This window comes from Phascolarctos cinereus, unplaced genomic scaffold, assembly GCF_003287225.1.
Source record: "Phascolarctos cinereus isolate Bilbo 61053 unplaced genomic scaffold, phaCin_HiC Scaffold_4;HRSCAF=312, whole genome shotgun sequence".
Classification (NCBI taxonomy): Eukaryota; Metazoa; Chordata; class Mammalia; order Diprotodontia; family Phascolarctidae; genus Phascolarctos; species Phascolarctos cinereus.
The window spans coordinates 487,962,270-487,982,839 of record NW_027555847.1 but is presented as its reverse complement, the minus strand read 5'-3'; the positions used below and the strand labels follow the sequence as shown (position 1 = coordinate 487,982,839).

Below are 20,570 nucleotides of genomic sequence, written 5' to 3'. Positions count from 1 at the left end.
ATTTTAGATGGATACTATTTATCATTTTAAGAAAGGCACCATTTATTCCTATGCTTTCTAGTGTTTTTAGTAGGGGATGTTGTATTTTGTCAAAAGCTTTTTCTACATCTATTAAGACAGTCATTTGATTTTTTATATTTTTGTTATTGATATGGCCAATTATGCTGATAGTTTTCCTAATAGAACCAGTCTTGTATTCCTGGTATAAATCCCACCTGCTCAGGTATGATCTTTGTGATATATTGTTGTAATCTCTTTGCTAGGATTTTATTTAAAATGTTTGCATCAATATTCATTAGGAAAGTTGGCCTATGGTTTTCTTTCTCTGTGTTTGTTCTTCCTGATTTAGGTATGAAAACTATATTTGGGTCATAAAAGGAATTTGGTAGAACTTTTTCTTTATCTATTTCTTCAAAAAATGTATATAGAATTAGAATCAATTGTTCCTTCAATGTTTAGTAGAATTCACTTCTACATCCATCTGGTCCTGGAGATTTTTTTCATATGGAGCTCGTTTATGACTTGTTCAATTTCTTTTTCTAACAGAGGATTATTTAAGCAATCTATTTCTTCTTCTGTTAACCTGGGCTATTTATATTCTTGTAACTATCCATATATTTCACTTAGATTGTCAGTTTTACTGGCATATTTTGGGCAAAATAGCTCCTAATAATTGCTATACTTAATTTCCTCTTCATTGCTTTAATTTCATCTTCATTCAAGGCATTGACCCTTATCATTTTTTGATACTGGCAATTTAGTTTTTCTCCTTAAATGGAGGTTCTACAAGCATCTCATCATCTTCCATTCAGAGGGAGGGGTCCTAAGAGCAGAGGGTCATGATGAAGTAATCTTGCCGGATGAAAAAATTCCTGGGACATAATGAAGTCTAGAGAAACAGAGGCCAGTGTTGGCAGAATGGGAGAGGGCAGGGGGAGAATGGAAAATAAGGGAAAACAAGAGAAGGGGTAAACAATGGCTTGGATATTGGTAAAATGTCCCCCAAGCTTCTGAGGGGCACATGGCATGGAGAAACCACAAAACCTATCATTAGTCGTGGTAGCATCAAACACAAGGGAAATCCAGAGTTGGAAATGATATATGATCTTGATTTAATATGTTTCCAGCTACATATTTGTACTTTCCAAAATGTAATTCTAGTTTAGGGAAAACAATACAACGTAGCTTATGTCCACACACTTGAGCCATAAAAGAAAGCTGACCAAGCCCTAAAGAAATCAGTCAGCAGGCCTCAAAGAACCGCCTTTAATTCTCTTTCTTCTTTCTATTTCATTTTTTTTTAAGATTTTCAGTAGAAGCTATATTTGCTGTTACTATGGTCAGTTAACTCAGTTGGTTTGAGTGCCTAGTTAATGAGGCCCAGGTTTTCAATTTATGTCTGTGGTGTTTAGTTACAACTTCCACTACTGTCACTGCCTGCCATGTCCTAAAATAACAAGAGGGACTAGGGCAAGAAAGTACAATTAGAGGAGTCACCATAACTGAGAAAACAAGTGAAAACTAAGCCTTAGTGATACAAGCCAAATCAACTTTCTAAGTGAAAGACAACATTAATGTTGCCTGTGTTCTAGCTTTTTTTTTTTAACATATTTTCCACTTTGCCTTTAGGGACTTATAAAGATAAAACTTTAATCACTAAGATTCTTAGGATTTTCTTTCAATATAGAAAGGGCTAGAAAATAGTCTATTGTCTTGCAATGAAGAAAAGGAGAATCGGAGCTATAGGATTGTTTTTGCAGGAAAGAAGAAAAATATTAATCCTAATTCAGGAAAAAAAATGTTCCATTAAAAAAAAAATTGTATGTATCTTTTCGTTAGGCAAGCTACAGTCAGACAGATGATGAAAGTTATGTGAAAACAGAGGACGATGAGAGCTACATCCAGACAGAGGAAGAAGACGACACCCTGGCAACCAATGTCACTGAAGAATGGAACCAACGTGTAGGGCAGCTCCTGACAAGAAACCCCAACCCCTGACATTGTCTGCCTGCTGAATGTAGCACTGCTAATCTTTGTTCTAAGAATCGTAGTTTGTAGGTGTGTGTTTTGAGACAAAAAAAAAAGACTTTTGTTTAAAGTTAACTTAATCAGCTGCATCTTCTGTCACATGGCTCATCCCTGATGACGAACCCAGGCTAAAAAATAGCGCTGCTGTTACAGCAATGGCAGTATTAACAAAACATTTTAAACCTTTGCACATGATGTTGAACCTGTTCAGTTTACAATGATGATATTAATACTGTTTAAAGCTAGGAGTTTGATTTCTGAATACTTTGAGATTTTAGTAGAACAATTTACTATATACTGTACATTTTTTTTCCACAAGCAATTGTAAAAAGCAACCTCTTGGAGTTATTCATTAGCCGTAAAGGATTCTGTTCCTGGCTGCAGCACCTGCTTGGAATCCAGAAGCCAAGAAGTCTGTAACTTGATTGCAAGTCTCTGTTGGGAAAAAAAAAGAAAAGAAAAAAAAGTGACCTGTACCAAATGCAGCAGCATAGCCCTATTCTCTAGGCTAATGTGTAACTTGGGGTTGTTTTCTTTCAAGATACTCTAATAAATCAGCCATAGAATTTAGTGTAAATATTTTTTCCAAATAGATATCATATACAAAAAAAGGCAACATTCGAATTATATAGAATCTAGTTTTTAAATCAGCACAGATCTTCTTAAAACTGTGAACTATGTTTTGAAATACTCGTTACTAAAGCTGTTTATAAACCACAGGTGCCATAAGATTCCCCAAACCAACTAAAGTCCCCTGTGCTCTTCCATGCTCTCATTTCGTTGTTGTTTGGGCTTTCAGAAGCATGTCTTCAACACCTCTCCCTGCTCAGTCTCATCTGTTCCCTTTCAGGTTGTTTGGAGGCCTTCAGCTTTAAATGTACAGGCTTAAAGTGCGCTTGTTAGTAATGCCTCTCCTTTTCCTTTTCTTTTTTTCTGAATGATTGTTGGGGGGGGTTGGGGGTTGTTTTGTTTTTTGTGGTTTTTTTTTCCTTGGTAGGCCACCAGGTATGCTCAATACAGGCTATGGCAATGCGAAAGGAGACTGGCCCATTCAGAGGGCAACAGAAGGGGAATTTAGGATGCAGTGGGGATTGTGAGAAGGAGAAGGAAAGAAGCTGGGGTCAGCTCTTTGTGGCACTCCATTGGGTAGATGGAAGGGAGAAATGTTCTTTGGGTCTTTCAGAGTTATTATTATTTTTTAAATGAACATTTTGGATTTGTTGCCCTAAAAGTAGGAGGCATTCTGGTCATTCCCTTTCTTCCCTGAAACTTTAGAAAAGAAATGATGAAACAGCGTAAGTAAAATTGTCTTTTGGGAGAATCAATTTGGAGACATCTTAAGAATGCTGAAAAGATTTCTCAGTTCCTCACTTGCTCTTGGATTACTGAGGCCCAGGTTCAGTGACTATATGTTGCATCTTAGGCTCCCAGAGCCTTGGGCCCTGCCCACGTATGACCACAGGGAAAGGCTGTCCAACAGAGAGCACATGTCTGGTCAGATGTTTTTTCAGCTCAGTTTCCAGAGGGCTAGAAGACATTCATCCCTGTGCAATTGGTCTGAAGTAGCCTGCCTCAGGGTTATCCTTTTGTAATTAAAAAGAAATCAGAAGCCACGCTTGTCTGAAGTTGTTCACAGGGAACCCTGTGCTAGGGTGAGCATAGACCAAATATCACCGGCACCCCAGTCAGCATTGGAACAGTGCTTGAGTTTCTTCCTCATTGGGTGTGTTCTTCTTTTCTTTTCCCCTCCACAAATCATTTTTATGACCCTTAGAATATCAGATCTTTGAGAGGAGGGATTATTATTCTTGGTCTTGATAGCCCCACAGCACAGTGCCTGGCACATAGTAGGCACTTAATAAATGCTTGCTGTTCGGGCGGCATCTGCCAGCCTCCCCTAAAGGCAGGCCATACCCAGTGACAGCATAGCCCTCCCTGCCCCCGCCAGCCAGGAAGAGCGACCACTGGTGCCTCACGCTGAAGCCGAAATCACTCTCAGCTTTGAGCTGCAGCCAAGTAGTTTCTGAATACAGAGTCCCACACGGCCAATCTTGCATATCCCTAGGGACCTTCAGCAGCTGACAGAGCTGCCAAGACATGTCATCATTTTTTTTTTCCACATTGAAAAGCTAGTTTACAGTTTAAGGCATTATAAGAACATACCATCAGGCTCTCCCTTGGGCAGAGGAATTGGGGTACACCACCCTTCATCAGGCAGATGCGATAGAATCAAGGCACTGCAATGCCTTCCTTGGGGGTCATTTTCAGTGATCTATTTCAGACTAGCCAGCCACCTGACATTTCTCTCAGCTCCATATCAGTGCAGATCGTACCGAGGCACCCAAATCCTACAGTTGAAAAGAGGTGGCCATTTTTGTTTTGTTTTGTTTTCTGGCACTCCAGGTTTACATTTTTAAGTATTTTCTTAATGCAAAGCCCAGCAGGTCTTCGTCTGTCCATTTGACACAATTATATCTTGTGGCTGGTTGTCTCTTGTGCATTCGACAAAGAATTACACATTCATGGCCCATAGCAATGATAGCATTTTAGTGCACAGTGAATACACATGGCCAAACCCCCAAGACATGGCACTTAGGTCACGAGAGGAATAGGCTGATCAGGATCCAGAGTACTGTCGCAGTTGGTCAGGGTGGGGGTTGGAGGAAACTGGTGCAGATGGTCCGAAGGGATGTTCAAAGAGAAAGGTGAAGAGGAGTCTTTTGAATGATCTCCCGCAAGGCGGTGAAGGTTCATCTGTAAGTAGCCTGTGAACTGAATGGCATTGAAGGAGTGTGGCCTTTGTTGTGATATGTATTTTCTTATATGCATGAGCCAAACTGTTGCATCTTAATTTAGCACAAGTGTCTGCCTTTATTTTGATCATCTTTATCCACCCCTTGTGAGTTCTTGGCTGTTAACTGTAGATAGATCTTGTAAATAATGCAACCTCAGGTTGCTAGGATCACCTTGGTTCAATTCAGCGCAAGGAGCCACAAACAGCAACTCCACTGTGTCCTCAGCAGAAAGGGCATTTTTACTTTTGAACCAAAAAATAAATTATACATAAATATAAATATACATATATATATATATACATATACATATATATACATATATATGTATATATAAAGAGTTACATCTTGAGGCTACTTACTGTAAGACTTTTTAATTATGACTACTGTAATTTGACGCCATTTGAAACAAAGGATACAGAGACACTAAAGATTTCACGATATTCATTGGTATTGTAACAAAACTACTATTGTATGGATTTTTTTGTATTGCTGTTAAGTATTGTTTTGTGTGTGTGTTGGAACCTACTGGGGACATGTTATATTTTGAAGTGATTAAACTATTTAATTGTGTGTCTATATTTTGGAATGGAATTATTTCTTCATTAAAAAAAGGTTTTTAAAAATACTACCTTGTGTGGTCTTTTTCTTCATTTGCCTTGATGGATTTTTTTTCCCCTAAAGTCACTATAAAGTTAGTCTAAATATAAAGGGAAGGGATGTCCTAATGGTTAGAGCCCAGAATCCAAGATCATAGATCTAGAGTTAAAAGGGACCTTAAGAGGCATACAGTACAATTCTCTCATTTTGAAGATGAAGAAACGATCCCAGGGAGCTTTGAGATACCTAAGATAACACAGGTAGTGAGCATCAGAGTGATTTGAACTCAGGGCCTCTAACTCGAGACTTTGGTGGCCTAAATTCCATTATTTAATAGTAAATGTGGACAAGCTACCTTTCTCTTTTGCTACCTCAGAGATCTCCAACTTTTGGGGTTGAAAAGATGCTTTACTTATCTCAAGTCTCATGGTCAACAAGAGGTCAAGAGAATGCTGGAGAAAAGGGACATGGTATATGGGGAGTGACGGAAATTGAGTGGAGAGAAAGGAAAGTTCTGACAATGAAATACTACTGGTAAAAAATGAAGGGGAAAGGTGATTACAGACTGATCAGCATGATTCTTTTTTTTTTCAGAATTATTCATTTTTAACATTCTTTTTTTTAAATTTTGAGTTCCAAGTTCTCTCCCTGTCTATAGCCCCTCCCCCACCCTTTGAGAAGACAAGCAATATGATAGCAGTTAATCATGTGAAATCACGCAAAATATATTTCCATATTAGCCATGTTGCAAAAAAAAAAATTTTAAAGCAAGAAAAAAACTGGAAAAAATATACTTCAATTTGCGCTCAGTTCATCAGTTTTGTCTCTGGAGGTGGATACCACTTTTCACCATGAATCCTTCAGAATTGTCTTGGATCATTGTCTAATCAGTATAGCTAAGTCTTTCACAGTTGATCATTATTACGATATTGCTATTTCTATGCATAATGTTCTCTTGATTCTGCTCACTTAATTTTGCATTAATTCACACAGGTCTTCCCAGGTTTTTCTGAAACCATCCTCTCATCATTTTTAATAACACAATAGCATTCCATCACAATCATATACTGTAACTTATTCAACCATTCCCTAATGGATAGGCATCCCTTCAATTTCCAGAAAGGAGCTGCCTCAGAAAGGACCTACTATAAATATTTTTGTATATAAAGGTCATTTTCCTTTGAAATCATGATTATTTTCAATCCTTGTAGTTCACAGCTATGCTTCTTTCCTAACATAAATGCCTTCAAGATGAGGTGAGGGAACATAGTAGCAACCTCTGACCATAACTGCTACCTCTATCCCATGGACAGTTGGCCCAGGGATACTTCAAGCTCATATTTCAAATTACCATAGGCCACAAGGGAGATGGGGCTGTCCTCAGGCTGCAGCCTCATGACTAGTCTGTTGGAAACCCCAGTTCTACCTCATTATTAGAACCCTCAGAATCCCCGGGGGCCTTTTAATACTGTTCGGAGGGGATGGGGTGCAATTTGTCCAAAACAAAGTTAATCATGACTAATAGCTTAGCAGGGCTGAGTCATGGGCCAAGAATAGGCAAGATGAGCTAGACTTGGGGAAGTCAAGAAAGGGAGTCCAGAGAGATCCACAGGATCAGGCAGGAATATGAACTCAAAGTCAGATGTTGGCTGCTCAAGGAATGTTAGTCTGAAGGAAGGTTCAGAATAAAGAGCTCAGTCTACTGAAAGGAAAGACAGGGTGCAAGACCATGAATCAAAGATGCAATACAAAGCCATGATCTGTCCAACTACAGGCTAATAAAAAGGCAGTTCCATTGGCAGAAGTACAAGAAGGCAGATGAATGGCACCAAGAAGTTCTGGCAGCAGATAACATGATCTGCTCACAGAAAGAATGAGGTTCAGGGTCAGGTCGTCTAGGACCTTCAGGGTACTTGGTTATCAAGACAAGGACTTCACTATAAGGGAAAAAGAGAGAAACCTAGTTACTTGGGTGCTAGGGTCAAAGCAGGCCTGTCAGTAAAATTGGTAAAGCTGATTCAAGAAGAAATAAGAAAGAGTCCTAGGGCTATACATTTGTTCCACCTAGGCACAGGACAGACCTAAGAGTCTAGAGCAAGCTGAAATTACAGTGTAGCATTAAAGCCCTAGCTCAAAATATTAGTGGACTGTAGAAGGAGGGAGCTAGGCAGACACTGTACCCTGATTGCACCAATCAGGGATTTTCCAGTAGTGTTTATTCAAGGAACAGGACTTTGGGGGCAGAGCAATAACCTAAAAATTTCAGAGCCATATTGTATCACAAAATGTCACACTGAGGCAGGTGTGAGGCAGGAAAGAGCTCACTGAAGTGTAACCACCAGGAATGAGGGAAAAGAGGAAGCTTCTAGAGCTTCCTATTTTAACTAATTATTTTTGTTCACTAGGTGCTAAGCTCAGTTATGTCTATTTGTGGAAGGAATGCACATTCTAAACTTCAGCATCCTGGCACAAAGCACCAGTCATTCCATTCCATTCCATTCATTCATACCATTCTGCTAGGGAGTATCTCTGTCTTTATCATCTTTTTATTGTCATCCTTTCCACCATTTGAATTCCATCCATTGTATATCACCCCTACTGTACCCTGAATTCTCCATTAAGAACAGCAGGGCCTAAAACTCAGCCCAAGGCTAAGCTCCAGAAGATTCCCCAAAGCCTAAATCAGCATCAACAAACGTAGATACTTGGACCCCAGATCCGAGGTATAGTGAACCAGGGATTTCTCTCACGGAGCCAAACCCTACTGAGAGTCAAGAGTGCACTGGTGCTAAAGGAAGCTTCTTCTTATTGGTTTCCAGTCTAGACATAGTTTACTAGTCTTGCTTCCCACACACTTGTTTTATTAGCTCTGATAGAGACACAGCAGAGTTAACGGAAGTTTCCATGGTATTCTTATCCTTGGATACTGGTAGTGTGTTTCTCAGTTCTCACAGATGTCTTCTTTGAATTCTGAAGCTGATTAGGAGATTGAGGTAGTAGGTAGGCCTATGGCTAAGGGTTAATCTTTTTATAGCCACCAAAACACGAAGGAAAGTTCTTTCATGGAACTATTGGCTACATCAAAGCATCCCCAAAGTTCCTTTTCCTACTTTTATCTAAACCTGCCTTTGTAGGTTTAGTTGGGGGGGGGGCGGTTCTCAACAGGTGGGCTAATTATTCAGGAAGGATCAGCGCCAAGAAGGGCTAACTCATGGTTGATGACTTTGATCCACCCATGTCTAACCATTCCCTCAGCTCAGGGTACCCCCTCATCATCCCTCACTTTTCAGGGAAGTATGACTTTTTAATAGGCTTATTTCCTCCACATCAGTAGGGTTTATGACATAAACTCCCTCAGGACTTTGTCCTTGATCAGGAGTAGGTAGGGCAACTTTTTCCTCTTTTCATTTGCCTATCCTCTGTGGAGCAAATGACATTTACCAGGACCTGCCTGATGCACCTGAGTCAGAAAGGACTCAGCAACCAATTTACCAATGGGGATTGTGAAAGTGGGAGGGAGAGGAGCAGATACTAGGAATAGTATGAACTTAGCAAATGAAATCTCTTTTGCGGTAATACTGTCTATGACATGACTAGATATGGTTTCTATCATTGGTTTCTAACACTTTAGAAGTCCAAGTTGCAGATCTGAGCTGCAAAAGAGTGGAGTGGATAGAGGGCTGGCCCTGGGATCTGGAAGCTCTGAGTGTGAGTCCTGACATTGGCACATACTGAGCCACATACCTCTCACTACCACAGGAGACTCTTTAAGACCAGAAGGGATGCTTTTTTGTAGTTGTAGTTTCTATGCCAATTAAATCACAGACCCGGTACAAATGTTTTTGTACTCCAAATGTTTTTTAACAATCTGAGTATATGGCACTTCATGGACTGCAGGGAATCACTAAGGACATTAACATTGAGCAGAGGGGTATGATATACACTCTGATGCTTCTCTTTATGTATTTGAGGCCCAATGCATTCACCAGTCTCAGTGGGGTTTGGCCTCATGGAAGAAGATTCCTGCTTCACCACAACTGGATCTGGGGCCTGATAGCAAGATTTATTAATGCTGTATCAGGCTTTGGGGCATCCTCCGGAGCCCCGGCTTAGGCTGAGGTTCACGGCTCCTCAGGGAGGATTCTGGAGAAGCTACCACGTATTTCTAAGGAAGGTTTGGAGGACCTCATAGAGAATACTCCAGACTTTATGGTGTGAACATCCTCAAAAACTCTGGCTCAGAGCTGAGGTCAGGAATGATGACCCCAGACTTGGGGATAGATTTTGAAAGCATGAAGAAGCTCACTCCAGAGGCCCTGGAGAAGGTACTAGGACGTGCATTGGAATTTGGGCAGTTCTGAAACCACAACTAGTTTTTACAAGATGGACAGAGGGAGTACTAGGCATTCCTGATTCTGTCTAGGTAGCCTTTTCTTCCATTTTTAAAAATTAATTTATTTTGATTTATCAACAATCACTTCCATAAGCTTTTGAGTTTTACATTTTTCTCCCTCTCCCTCCCTGTTTCCCTTCCCAAGACGGCATGCAGTCTGATATAAGCTATACATATACATACCTATTAAACATATTTTCACATTAGTGATGTTGTAAGCACCAGGTAGTTTTAAATGATAGCTCCACTAAGCTCTCAGAATAAAGCTGTCTCCTCAGAAGCTACTGCATGGCAAACTACAACTTTGTATTACCAAAAAGCTTCAACTCTACATTACTGGGAACACTTGGCCCTCTGCCACAAAGTAATTCATAACACCTGCTCTCAAAGAGAGAGCCACTTCCAGTTGTCCTTGGCAGGCCTTGAACATCTCTAAGCTGTTTCCTTTCCTAACCTCTTTTCTATAAGGATCATAGATTTAGAGCTACAAGGGGCCTGAGAGGCCAACCTCCTTGTTTTACAAATTAGGAACCTGAGGCCAAGAGACATTTCAATGACTTGCCCATGTTAGAATAGCTATGATGTATCAGAGGTAGGACCTAAACCCAAGTCTTCTTAATGCCAAGCCTAGCTTTCTATTTAATACTTTGTTATGCCCCCAGCACATCTGGAATGGGTTTCCCTGGCTTAAGGAGACCTACTGGACCAGGCTTCTCAAGCACAGGTTACAACAGTTGAGTCTAATACTAAAGGGCCTGGGGAAAAAAATCTAAAGTTGTATTCAGTGGTCCTTTTATATGAGAGCCGAGGGCTCACATAGTCAAGTCCGGCTATTCTAGGGAATGTAATAAATATGTCCCAACTGGGTCCACCATGGATTTTTGTTATTTAATCTCATCTTAGCCAGCAAGATAAAATTTCCTTAATTACCTATCACCATCCCCACATTAGCTATTTCAAACCTTTTCTCCTCTCCTCAAGTTTCCCAGGCCACCACTTCCCCTACTTCACCTCAGCGTGAGACCTTGTCTCATACTTTGCTGAAAGCAAGACCTGGGTAACCATTAGCTTCTTCTTCTCCCCTATACTACATTTCAAAGCCCCTTTAAGTCATTGCTCAACCTCTCTCTCTTCAGTCCATTCTCTAGTGAAGAGGTAGCCCTTTCCATCAAGATGTTTCCCTTCTTCTGTACTAGATCTCATTCCCTCCTATCTCCTCCTGCAGCTTCACCCCACCCTAATCAACCTCTTGTTCACTGTAATCTCTGTCTTCTTATTGGCTCCTTCCTTTTAGCCTGCAAACAGGGTAGGGTCTCCTCCATTGTTAAAAACCCTTTATTGCCTCAAGCATTCATATATCTCCTCTCTACCAGAGCAAAACACCTAGTAAAAGCGGTTAGCACAAACTAAAGCAATTAACATCCATCAGATATACAAAGTAGACAAAAAAGGAAAATGACAGATGTTGGAAGGTCTGTGGGAAAACAGGTACATTTTAATAGACCTATAAATTAGTCCAGCCATTCTGGAAAGCATTGGAACTATGCTCCCAAATTACTAATTTTTGTATACCTAGTAATACCACTAGTAGGTCTATACCCCAAAAAGATCAAAGAGAGAGAAAAAAAGCCTTATATATACAAAAATATTCATAGCAGCTCATTGTGTGATGCCAAAGAGATAAAAACTAAGGGAGAATGCAGTATGAAGTGAGGAGAATCAAGAAAAGAACATATGTAATAACAACATTGTAAAGACAAAGACTTAAGAATTCTGATCAATGCAGGGACCAAACATGATTGTGATGTGGATACAAATGGTGCCCTAAGGGTTCAAAAGAATATTAAGGGTTGATTTTCCTTAAGATCTCCTCCCCCAAATTTCCCATGCTAGCAGTCTCCTAGCAGACCGACCCAGCACAAGGGCATCCCCTTATATGAGAGTCAATGGTCTGACTGACCAGAAGTCAGTGAAGCTTCAGATGCTGCTGGCAGTGTCTGGGGGCTCCAGGGGTCTCACAGCCAGGGAGCCAATAGGAGCAGTAAGATCTCGGGAAAAGAACACAGAAAAGGGCATTTACCTTTCATCCCAGTTGGCTAGGTGAAGGTCTGCAGAGTTCAATTAATATTTGGACTCCTGGGTTTGGAACCATAAATGTTGAGGTCAGGTTTAGGAGAGCAGTTCACGTGTGAAAGAATTCACTTAGACTTTCTCTGTAACCATTCATTGGAAGCTTTATTTAATGTGTGAGAAACATGGGTCTCCTTAGCAAGAAAGCTAATTGAGACCCCAATATTTGGGGGAGTTATACTTGTATAGAGGTTTCAGAATGATGATGTAGTTTTAGAGGTTTTTATGGAGGTTAAAGATTAAAGACAGGACAGAATGAGGGAGACAAAAGGAATTCTTTGTGGTTTAAAGATTTAAGCACAGGGCAGAGGGGACATAGGTTAAACATTAGAGACAAGGGGAACACAGGATGAGGGAGCTTAGAAGATAAAGAGAAGTTTTGTGGTATTTCAAGATAAAAGGAAGAGACTTTAGGATGCCCTCAAGTTACAGGATTTCCAAAGTACTGGAAAAGCAACCTTTAATATTCTTTTTAACCTTTAGGGCACCATTTGTATCCACATCAATTGCAGAAAGTCCAGGATGAAATTTACTACTTACCTCCAACAGAAAGGTAATGGATTGAGAGTGTAGATTCAGACATATATTTTGGTCCCTTTGGGACCCTTTGATTAACTATACATATTTGTTACAAAATTTTGCTTTTCTTTTTCTTTTTCCCCTAATGAGAAGAGGAAGTGGGAGGGAGAAAAAAAATAGATTTTTGTAACTGAAAAAATGAAATATAATTTTTGAAGCATTGAATGTTTGCTGCCTCTACTTCCTCTCCACCTCTTAGAATTCCTACTTTTCTAGGCAGCTAAATAGGACAGTAGATAGAGCTCTGGGGCTTAGATTCAGATATTTGCTACCTGTATGACCCTGTTATTTAACCTCTGTCTACCTCAGTTTCCTCATCTGAAAGATGGAGACAATAATTTATCCCCAAGGTTGTTGTGAATTTTGTTTTTATTATCTCAGCAAATGAGATAATATTCCTAAATTGTTTAGCACCATGCCTAGAACATAAGAGGTGCTTAATAAATGCTTATTCTTTTCCCTCATCAAAGTTCAGCTCAAATGCTATCTCCCATAAGATCCCATCCCAGATCTCCCCAATTGTTAGTGCCTCCCCAAACATTACCTTGCATTTATTTTGCACGTATATACATGTATATATGGTAAACTTGTCACCCCTATAGATTATAAGCTCCATAACGGTTTATAAGGCCTCTAGAAGGCCTGGAGCTGTTCCATCTTTGCCTTTTCAAAGGGCTTACTTAGCACAGTGCCTGGTACGTAATGGACACCATAAATGCTTGTTGCTTAATTGATTACACATACCCATGCATCTCCTGTGCAGGAGTTTGAAATACAATCTATTATCTGTTGTATTTGTAATATGATAGAAGTCTGGGTAAAACAATAAACATTAAATCTATGGTGACTCAGTTAAGTGTTGGGTTCCTCTTTCAGAAAAATGAAAGGGAAGTCTTTGGTGCAATGGACAGAGTGCTGGATTCCAAGTTCAAATCCTGGCTATGTTTCTGCATGACTTGGAGCAGGTCAAAATTTTTCTGGGGCTCAGTTTCTTCACCAGTAAAATGAGAGAGTTAGACCAGAAGACTTCTAAATTTCCTTCCAACTCTAAATATCTGGTCCTTTTGTAATGGTCATTTCCAGGGTCTTAGTTCCCTATTTCCAAACAGCAAGGTTTCTATTCCATTGGTTAGCATTGGCCCAACTCATTGCTGTTTGTGGCTTTCCCCAGGACCACAGTCCAAGAGATTTAATTGACAAGGAAATCTAGAGGACTCCTAAATGAGAAGTTTTACTTACAGTTGCTTGCAATGCTGAGTTGTGAGTCAGTCAGCAAGAGTGGAAGTTTACCTCACTTTACCCCAGAGATGTGTTCCTGAAATGTGTAAATTGGGTCATGCTATAAATACCCTGAGGAGGGGTTGGGGGTGGGAAGGAAAGAGCTCACTATATAAAGAAAGCCTGTAATGAGTAATTTTGTAAAATGAAGCATCCTTTTGTAACATAATTGAATAATCACTTCCTAAGTTGCCTGTCGGAGAGGTTTGGATGTTTGCCTACATCATTGAGTTTTCTTTATGAACTTCCAGTCTCAAGGTGCTTGGGAGGAAATGATGCATTACAAGAGGTTTACCTGTGACCAGCCTCCTCCAAATGGGTATTTGAGAAATACCGAGTGATTAGGTTACAATCACACTGTACTAATCAATCTGTCAGCAGCATTGACTGACAGGCCATCTCTCCTGGTGACCACCTCCCTGCTCTATGAGCTTCTGTGACTCCAGGACCAAATACAAATTCCTCTGTTTGACACTTAAAACTCTTCTTCACCTGGGTCTTTCCTGCTTTCCTGCTCTTACTCTTTGTTTACTTCCATGTACCTTATGATCCAGTTATGCTGGCCCATTTGCAGTTTTCTACACATGATACTTCATCTCTCACCTCCATGCTTTTGTATTCACTATTCCCCATGCCTAGAATGCTCTATCTCCTCACCTCTGTCTCTTAGTTTTCCTGACTTTCTTTAAGATTCAGCTCAAATCCAATAAAATAACAATAGTAATAATTTACATAACACTATGTACCAGGTTCTCTGCTAAGGACTTTACAATGATCTCATTTAGTCTTCACAACAACCCCTGGAAGGCAGGTGTTATTATTATCCCCATTTATGGGTGAAGAAACTGAGGCAAGCAGAAGTTAAATGACTTCACCAAGGCCACACAGCTAATAAGTATCTAAGGCTAGATTTGAATTCAGGTCTTCCTGATTCCAGGTCCAATGCTCTATCCACTGTGCTATCTATACCTTCCGTAGGAAGTTCTTTCTCCATATCCATAGTACCTTTCTCTCTGAAATAACCTTCCATTGACTCTATAGGTATCTTGTATATATTTTGTATGTATTAATTCCCAGGTTAGAATGTAAAGTCATTAAGTGCAGGGCCTATCATAGCTTTTCTTTGTATCCTCATCACTTAGCCTAGTGACTGGAATATCTAAGTAAATGCTTAAATAAATGTTTGCTGACTGACTGGTGATGGGAAAACAGAGAGAATTTCTTTCTAGATTCCAGCAATCTCCCCTTCCTTGAATTATCTTATAGTAGTGGTTTAGAAAAAACTTGTGATTTTTTTTAGGCTCAGTTTTTTGGGGTTTTTTTGGTGAGGCAATTGGGGTTAAATGACTTGCCCAGAATCACACGGCTAGTATCATGTGTCTGAGGCCAGATTTGAACTCAGGTTCTCCTGACTTCAGGGCCGGTGCTCTATCCACTGCACCACCTAGATGCCTTTGGGTACTGTCTTTCTCAAGAAAAGTATTTACTCTAAGTCCTAATCATATCCCAGGGATGGGAAACTAACCAGACTGGCAAGGCAGGACTCCTCTCCTCCTTATCAAACAGCTGCAGCATCCCTGTTCCCTAAGCTGACCTGCTATGGGAACTCCCTGGGGTGTAATGAAGCATGGATGGACCCAGGAATCCAGGGCAAGTCTTGGGAATAGCAACTGACAAGGCCATTGTGGACTCCCTCCTCCTTCCATGGCCTGAGGACCACTTGGCAACATCCCTGCTGGCATCCTATTCCTGCAACACTTTGGAAATGCTAGTCCCTAGCCCAGTGTTGGAGTATAGGCAGGCTGCCCTCACTTGGTGGCATCAGGCTTGGCCCCAGTGTGGAGGGGTCGCAGGATGCTTTGGAACTCACCTCTTGTTGTCCCTCCCACTCTCTGCATCCTTGGGCAGCTAGGTGGTACATTAGATAAAACACTGGACCTGGAGTTAGGAAGACTTCAGTTCAAATCAAAACCTCAGATATTTACTAGCTATGAGACCCTGTGCAAGTCACTTAATCCTGTTTGCCTCAGTGTCCTCATCTGTAAAATGAGCTGGGAAAGGAAATGGCAAACCATTCCAATATCTTTGCCAAGAAACCCCAAATGGGGTCATGATAAGTTGGACACAACTGAACAACAGAAAATTCAAAAGGAAGGATAGGAATTAAACCTGTGATTTCTCCGGTATAGAAAACTCCTAGATGAAGAAAAGCCTTCTGTCAATACAAGTTAGCATTTTCTCTGCAAATTATAGTCTTAGAGAGTTGTGCACTCAATGCAGACTCTGAGGTAAAGATGCAACAGAATATGGATCATTTCTTTGTTGCTTGGACTAATTTTGGCCTGACAATTAACACCAAGAAAACAGTGGTTTTCCACCACTCAGCACTCACTGTACCATCTATACATGGAACTACCACTTACAGCAAACTGAGAATATAGAATGTTGTAGATAAGTTCACTTACCTTGGCAGTATACTTCACGGAGATGTGCACACTGATTATGAGGTTGACACTTGAATTGCCAGAGTAGCTCACTGTTTGGGAGGCTCCGAAGGAGTGTGGGAGAGAAGATGTATTAGACTGACCAGCAAACTGAAGGTCTACAGAGCCATTGTGCTTACCTCATTACTGTATGCCTGTAAAACCTGGATAGTAAACCAGCACCATGCCAGGGAACTGAATCCCGTCCATTTGAAATGTCTTAGGAAGATTCTGAAGATCACCTGGCAAGATAAGGTACCAGCCACTGAGGCCCTTCTCAGCTGAACTGCCCCTGATGGGCTGGCCAAGTCATTAAAATGCCAAACATAAGTTTGCGTAAGAGATTATTTTATGAAGAACTCACACAAGGCAAGTGCCCATATGGTGGTCAGAAGAAGTCATACAAGGACACTCTCAAGATCTCTCTGACGAACTTTGTTATTGATTGTGAGATAGGGGAGACACTGGCACAGGAGCGCCCAGCATGGTGAGCCCACATCAAAGAAGACATGGTGCTGTGTGAGCAAAGTAGAATTGCAGTAGTTCAAAAGAAATGTGAGATGAGCAAATTTAAAGACATCTCCACTCCAAATGCTGTAGTAGAGCCTTCTGAGCTTGTATTGGTCTGATTGGCCAGTCAGACACACTGTACCTTGACCCTGACATACAGACATCATTTTGGTCCTCTTTGATTACAAAGGAGAGCAATGAACAAGGAATAATCGAGAGGTTAAGGCGCTAGCCATATAGTCAATAAGGGATGGAGATTTGAACCCTGGTCTTTCCAGCTCCAAGACTAACGTTCTATCCATTTCATCAAGCTGCCTCTCATGAGAAAACTGTTAAAGTATTTTATGAATTTAAATCAATTTAAATGTAAATAGGTACCAAGCAAGTGTAATCAGCTCTGTTGAGGTTCAATATGAAATTTCTAATAAATCACTTAATTAAAATGCTATGCAAATGTGAGCTATTATTAATGTTGTTATTACCTCCCAAGGGTATTATGAGGATCAAATTAGAGAAAATTCGGAAAGGACTTTGTAACTACTAAGCACTAGCTAGGTCTGTGCAAGCCAGGATGACGATGAGCTCTCTGGACTCTGCCTCAGCATGTTTTACAAGAAACCTAGATAAGACAAACTTTCAGAAGTTCTGCAGCCCAGCCCCCAACTAGAGGCAAAATGGCACATAAATCTTTCCAGACAAATGAGAAACTCTCTAGGAATTCTGGTTCAACTCTTCTCCTAGGACCTACTCTGCAGACCTGCTCATAACAAATTGGCAGCTAAATCACTTAGGGAATTCTGGTTAAAATGTGTTCATCATAGCCTCATATTAATGCATATTAGTCATCCAGGGCAGAAAAAAAAAAGAAAGCAGATAGAAATCGCTTTAGAAGGGGACAAGGCCTTGTTTGAATTTGGCTTAGCTTGAGAAGGCTCACCATGAAAGCTCTGAAGGCCTGCCTAAGGTGGATTTACTTTAGATTCCAGAAACAAAAGTCTTTCTTGTTGCCTAGCCAATGGGAGATAACACTGTTATTTGACTCCATGAATTGTAATTGATTTAATTCTGTGGCAGCTTATTCTTTTCAGGTTTTAAAGACAACAAATGCCGCAAGCATTTTTAGGGCACATTGGTGGCTACCTATCTGGTCCATCTCTCATTTTGAAGATAAGGAAACTGAGGCCCAGAGAGAGTTACACAAGTATATGAATCTGTATTTATATATTACATATTATGCAATTCTACTTTGCTTATACAGCACAGTGTCTTCTTTGATGTGGGCATGTCATGCTGGGAGGTTCTGTGCCAGTGTCTCCCATATCTCACAATCAATGGGCACAACCCATTGAGATAAGGCTTACATCATGTTACTCTGTGTCGTCAGGGAAGCTGCTTTATCTGGTTGAGGACAGCTGAATATACGCACAGTCCTTTCCTCAAGGACTTCTTTGATTTCTGGGACTACAGTTAAGGAGCCTGTTTTGTGTCCTGGACCCTTTTGGCAATCTAGTCTTGGCTTAGTGTTGTTAAATGCATAAAATAAAATACTTAGGATTACAGTGAAAATCAATTATATTGAAACATAATTATCAAAATATTATGATAACAAGTTCAAGGATCCCTAATTAAGAAACCCAGAAACAGAGTTGAGCGTTACAGCAAACTACTAAGTTTTTGTTGTCATTGTATTCCACATTCAGTGCCTAATAGTAATAACAGTAAGGAGAAAGACCTGGATTCAAATCCTGACTCTGACACTTGTTTCTTGTGTGACTTTGGCGAGTCATTTAACTTTTCCACCCTTAGTTTCTCTATCTGTAAAACGAGAGGGTTAGAAGATAGCCTGAGGTCCCAGCTTTAGACTGATGTCTCTAATCTAACATTTATATAACACATTCAGGTATGCAAAGCACTTTATATTATATACATACATATTATGTTATATTTCATTATATATTATGTAATATACAAATACATAAATACAGATTCATATACTTGAGTGACCTCAGGCAAGTCATTTAATTTCTCTGAGCCTCAGTTTCCTTATCTTCAAAATGAGGAGAGATGGACCAGAGAGATAAACACCAAGGTCCCTTCCAGTTCTAAATCTATGATTCTGTGATACCTTGAAATCCTACTGTCTGGAACACTTCGCCCACCGAATTGTTTAAATGGTGATTTACTTCATCTTCCTTTCTAAAGACTCCACATATATACACACATATAACATATATGTACATAGGTACAAATATATCTACATATACTTGAATGTGTACATATAGGTACATAATCTCTTTGGATCCTCACAATGCTATTACTGTTCACATTTTATAGATGAATGAACTGAGTCTGAGAGATTAAGTAACTTGCCCAGGGTCATACAATTACTGTGTCTTTGACAGTATTTAAACCCAGGTCTATCTGATTACAAAGCTAGGGTTCCATCTACCTTGTCAGGCTACCTCCCTTGCCAAATGGATAAGAATGGAGGGATGGTGACTGTGTCCTGGAGGGCTCAGGGAACATTTGTTCTCCACTTTTCTTTCTTTTTCTGTTTCACATTCAAGAATGGTCACAGACTTCATCACCTGCCTCTTTTCTTTCCTCCACTACTCCTCTACCTTTCCCACTCTTATTCCCACCCCTGTATTTAGAGTTTTTGTTGAACTAGATTCACAAGTTCCTACTTTTATTAATCAGAAAATGGAGTCCCATGTCCCTCAGTCAATAGGTAAGCTAAAGGAGTGACCTGATGAGACATCTTCATTCCAGACTGAAATCCTGTGCTCCATCCTTCTGAAGGCTCAAGAAGACTTTGGCCCTGCTTGTGTCACTAGCTCTATTCACTAGCTTTTATTTGCTCTATTGAGTCCCATTCAATAGATGTTTAAAAAAACCTACTATTTATGAGGCCTTGTACTATCAATTAGTCAGTCAATATTTATTAGGTACCTACTATGTGCCAGGCACTATGCTAAGTACTACGGCTACAAAAAGAGGCAAATGTCAGTCCCTGCCCTAAGAGAAATTATTATTAGTAACCTATATCTTGGAGAGATTCAAAGGTCTCCCCATTTTGCTCATTTTAAAAAGTTCAGTTTTCTTGAAGGACATTACTGATAATGAGATTGCATGAACTCTCCAGATCCTGGTAAGGCCCCACCCAGTTTTACAAGGAACTTAATGTAAGGTGGGGAAGCCCATTGTGTTCTACTCCAGCTTGGTTGGAGAAAGATCCTTTTGTCTATATAGCCCAAGGCCAGGAGTGATCTGGTATAGCTGGGGATGGTTTGAGTAGAGATAATTTCTCTGTCCAAGGGTGACATGATGTCACTAGCAGCCCCTCATTGCTTCAAAGAGTATATAAACAATGAGCTTGTCACCATGTCTTTAGCCTAAGAGAGATGGCCAAATGACCATCCTTTTATTAATAACCTGCTAGTCTTATTAATAAAATGATTAAATTACCCAGAAACTATGTCTCTCAAACCTTTTTAAAATCATAGCCCTACTAGTGCTATATGGGATATATACCTTCCTACCCCAGAAAATGATAATTGTTGGTTAGTCCTAAACCTGTTCATTAATTCAGCCTTCTTACCACTCATTTACTCCATTAAATTCCCTCATTCACCTGTTCAGAGAACCAGTGTAGTACAGTAGATAGAAGAACCAACCTCAAAGCCAGGAAAACCCAGAGTCAAATTCTGCCCCTGACACATGCTGGAGGTGTGACCTTGGGAAGATCACTTGGCATCTCAGTGCTCTACACTCAGC

General features: G+C 40.2%; 1 protein-coding gene across 15 annotated transcripts in view; it reads left to right on the top strand.

Annotated features, from left to right (window-relative positions):
• The window catches only part of DTNA (dystrobrevin alpha), a 484,963-nt gene extending 479,515 nt beyond the window's left edge, over positions 1-5,448 (top strand). For 10 of the 15 annotated variants that reach the window (XM_078153434.1, XM_078153431.1, XM_078153432.1 and 7 more), the window contains one exon: positions 1,840-5,448. In XM_078153434.1, coding sequence (XP_078009560.1) covers positions 1,840-1,998 — 159 coding nt within the window. In that variant the 3' untranslated portion in view covers positions 1,999-5,448. The remainder of the gene's footprint in view (positions 1-1,839) is intronic. The other 5 variants (XM_020992521.2, XM_020992528.2, XM_020992540.2 and 2 more) reach the window with 1 other exon arrangement.
• The last annotated feature ends 15,122 nt before the right edge of the window (positions 5,449-20,570 follow it).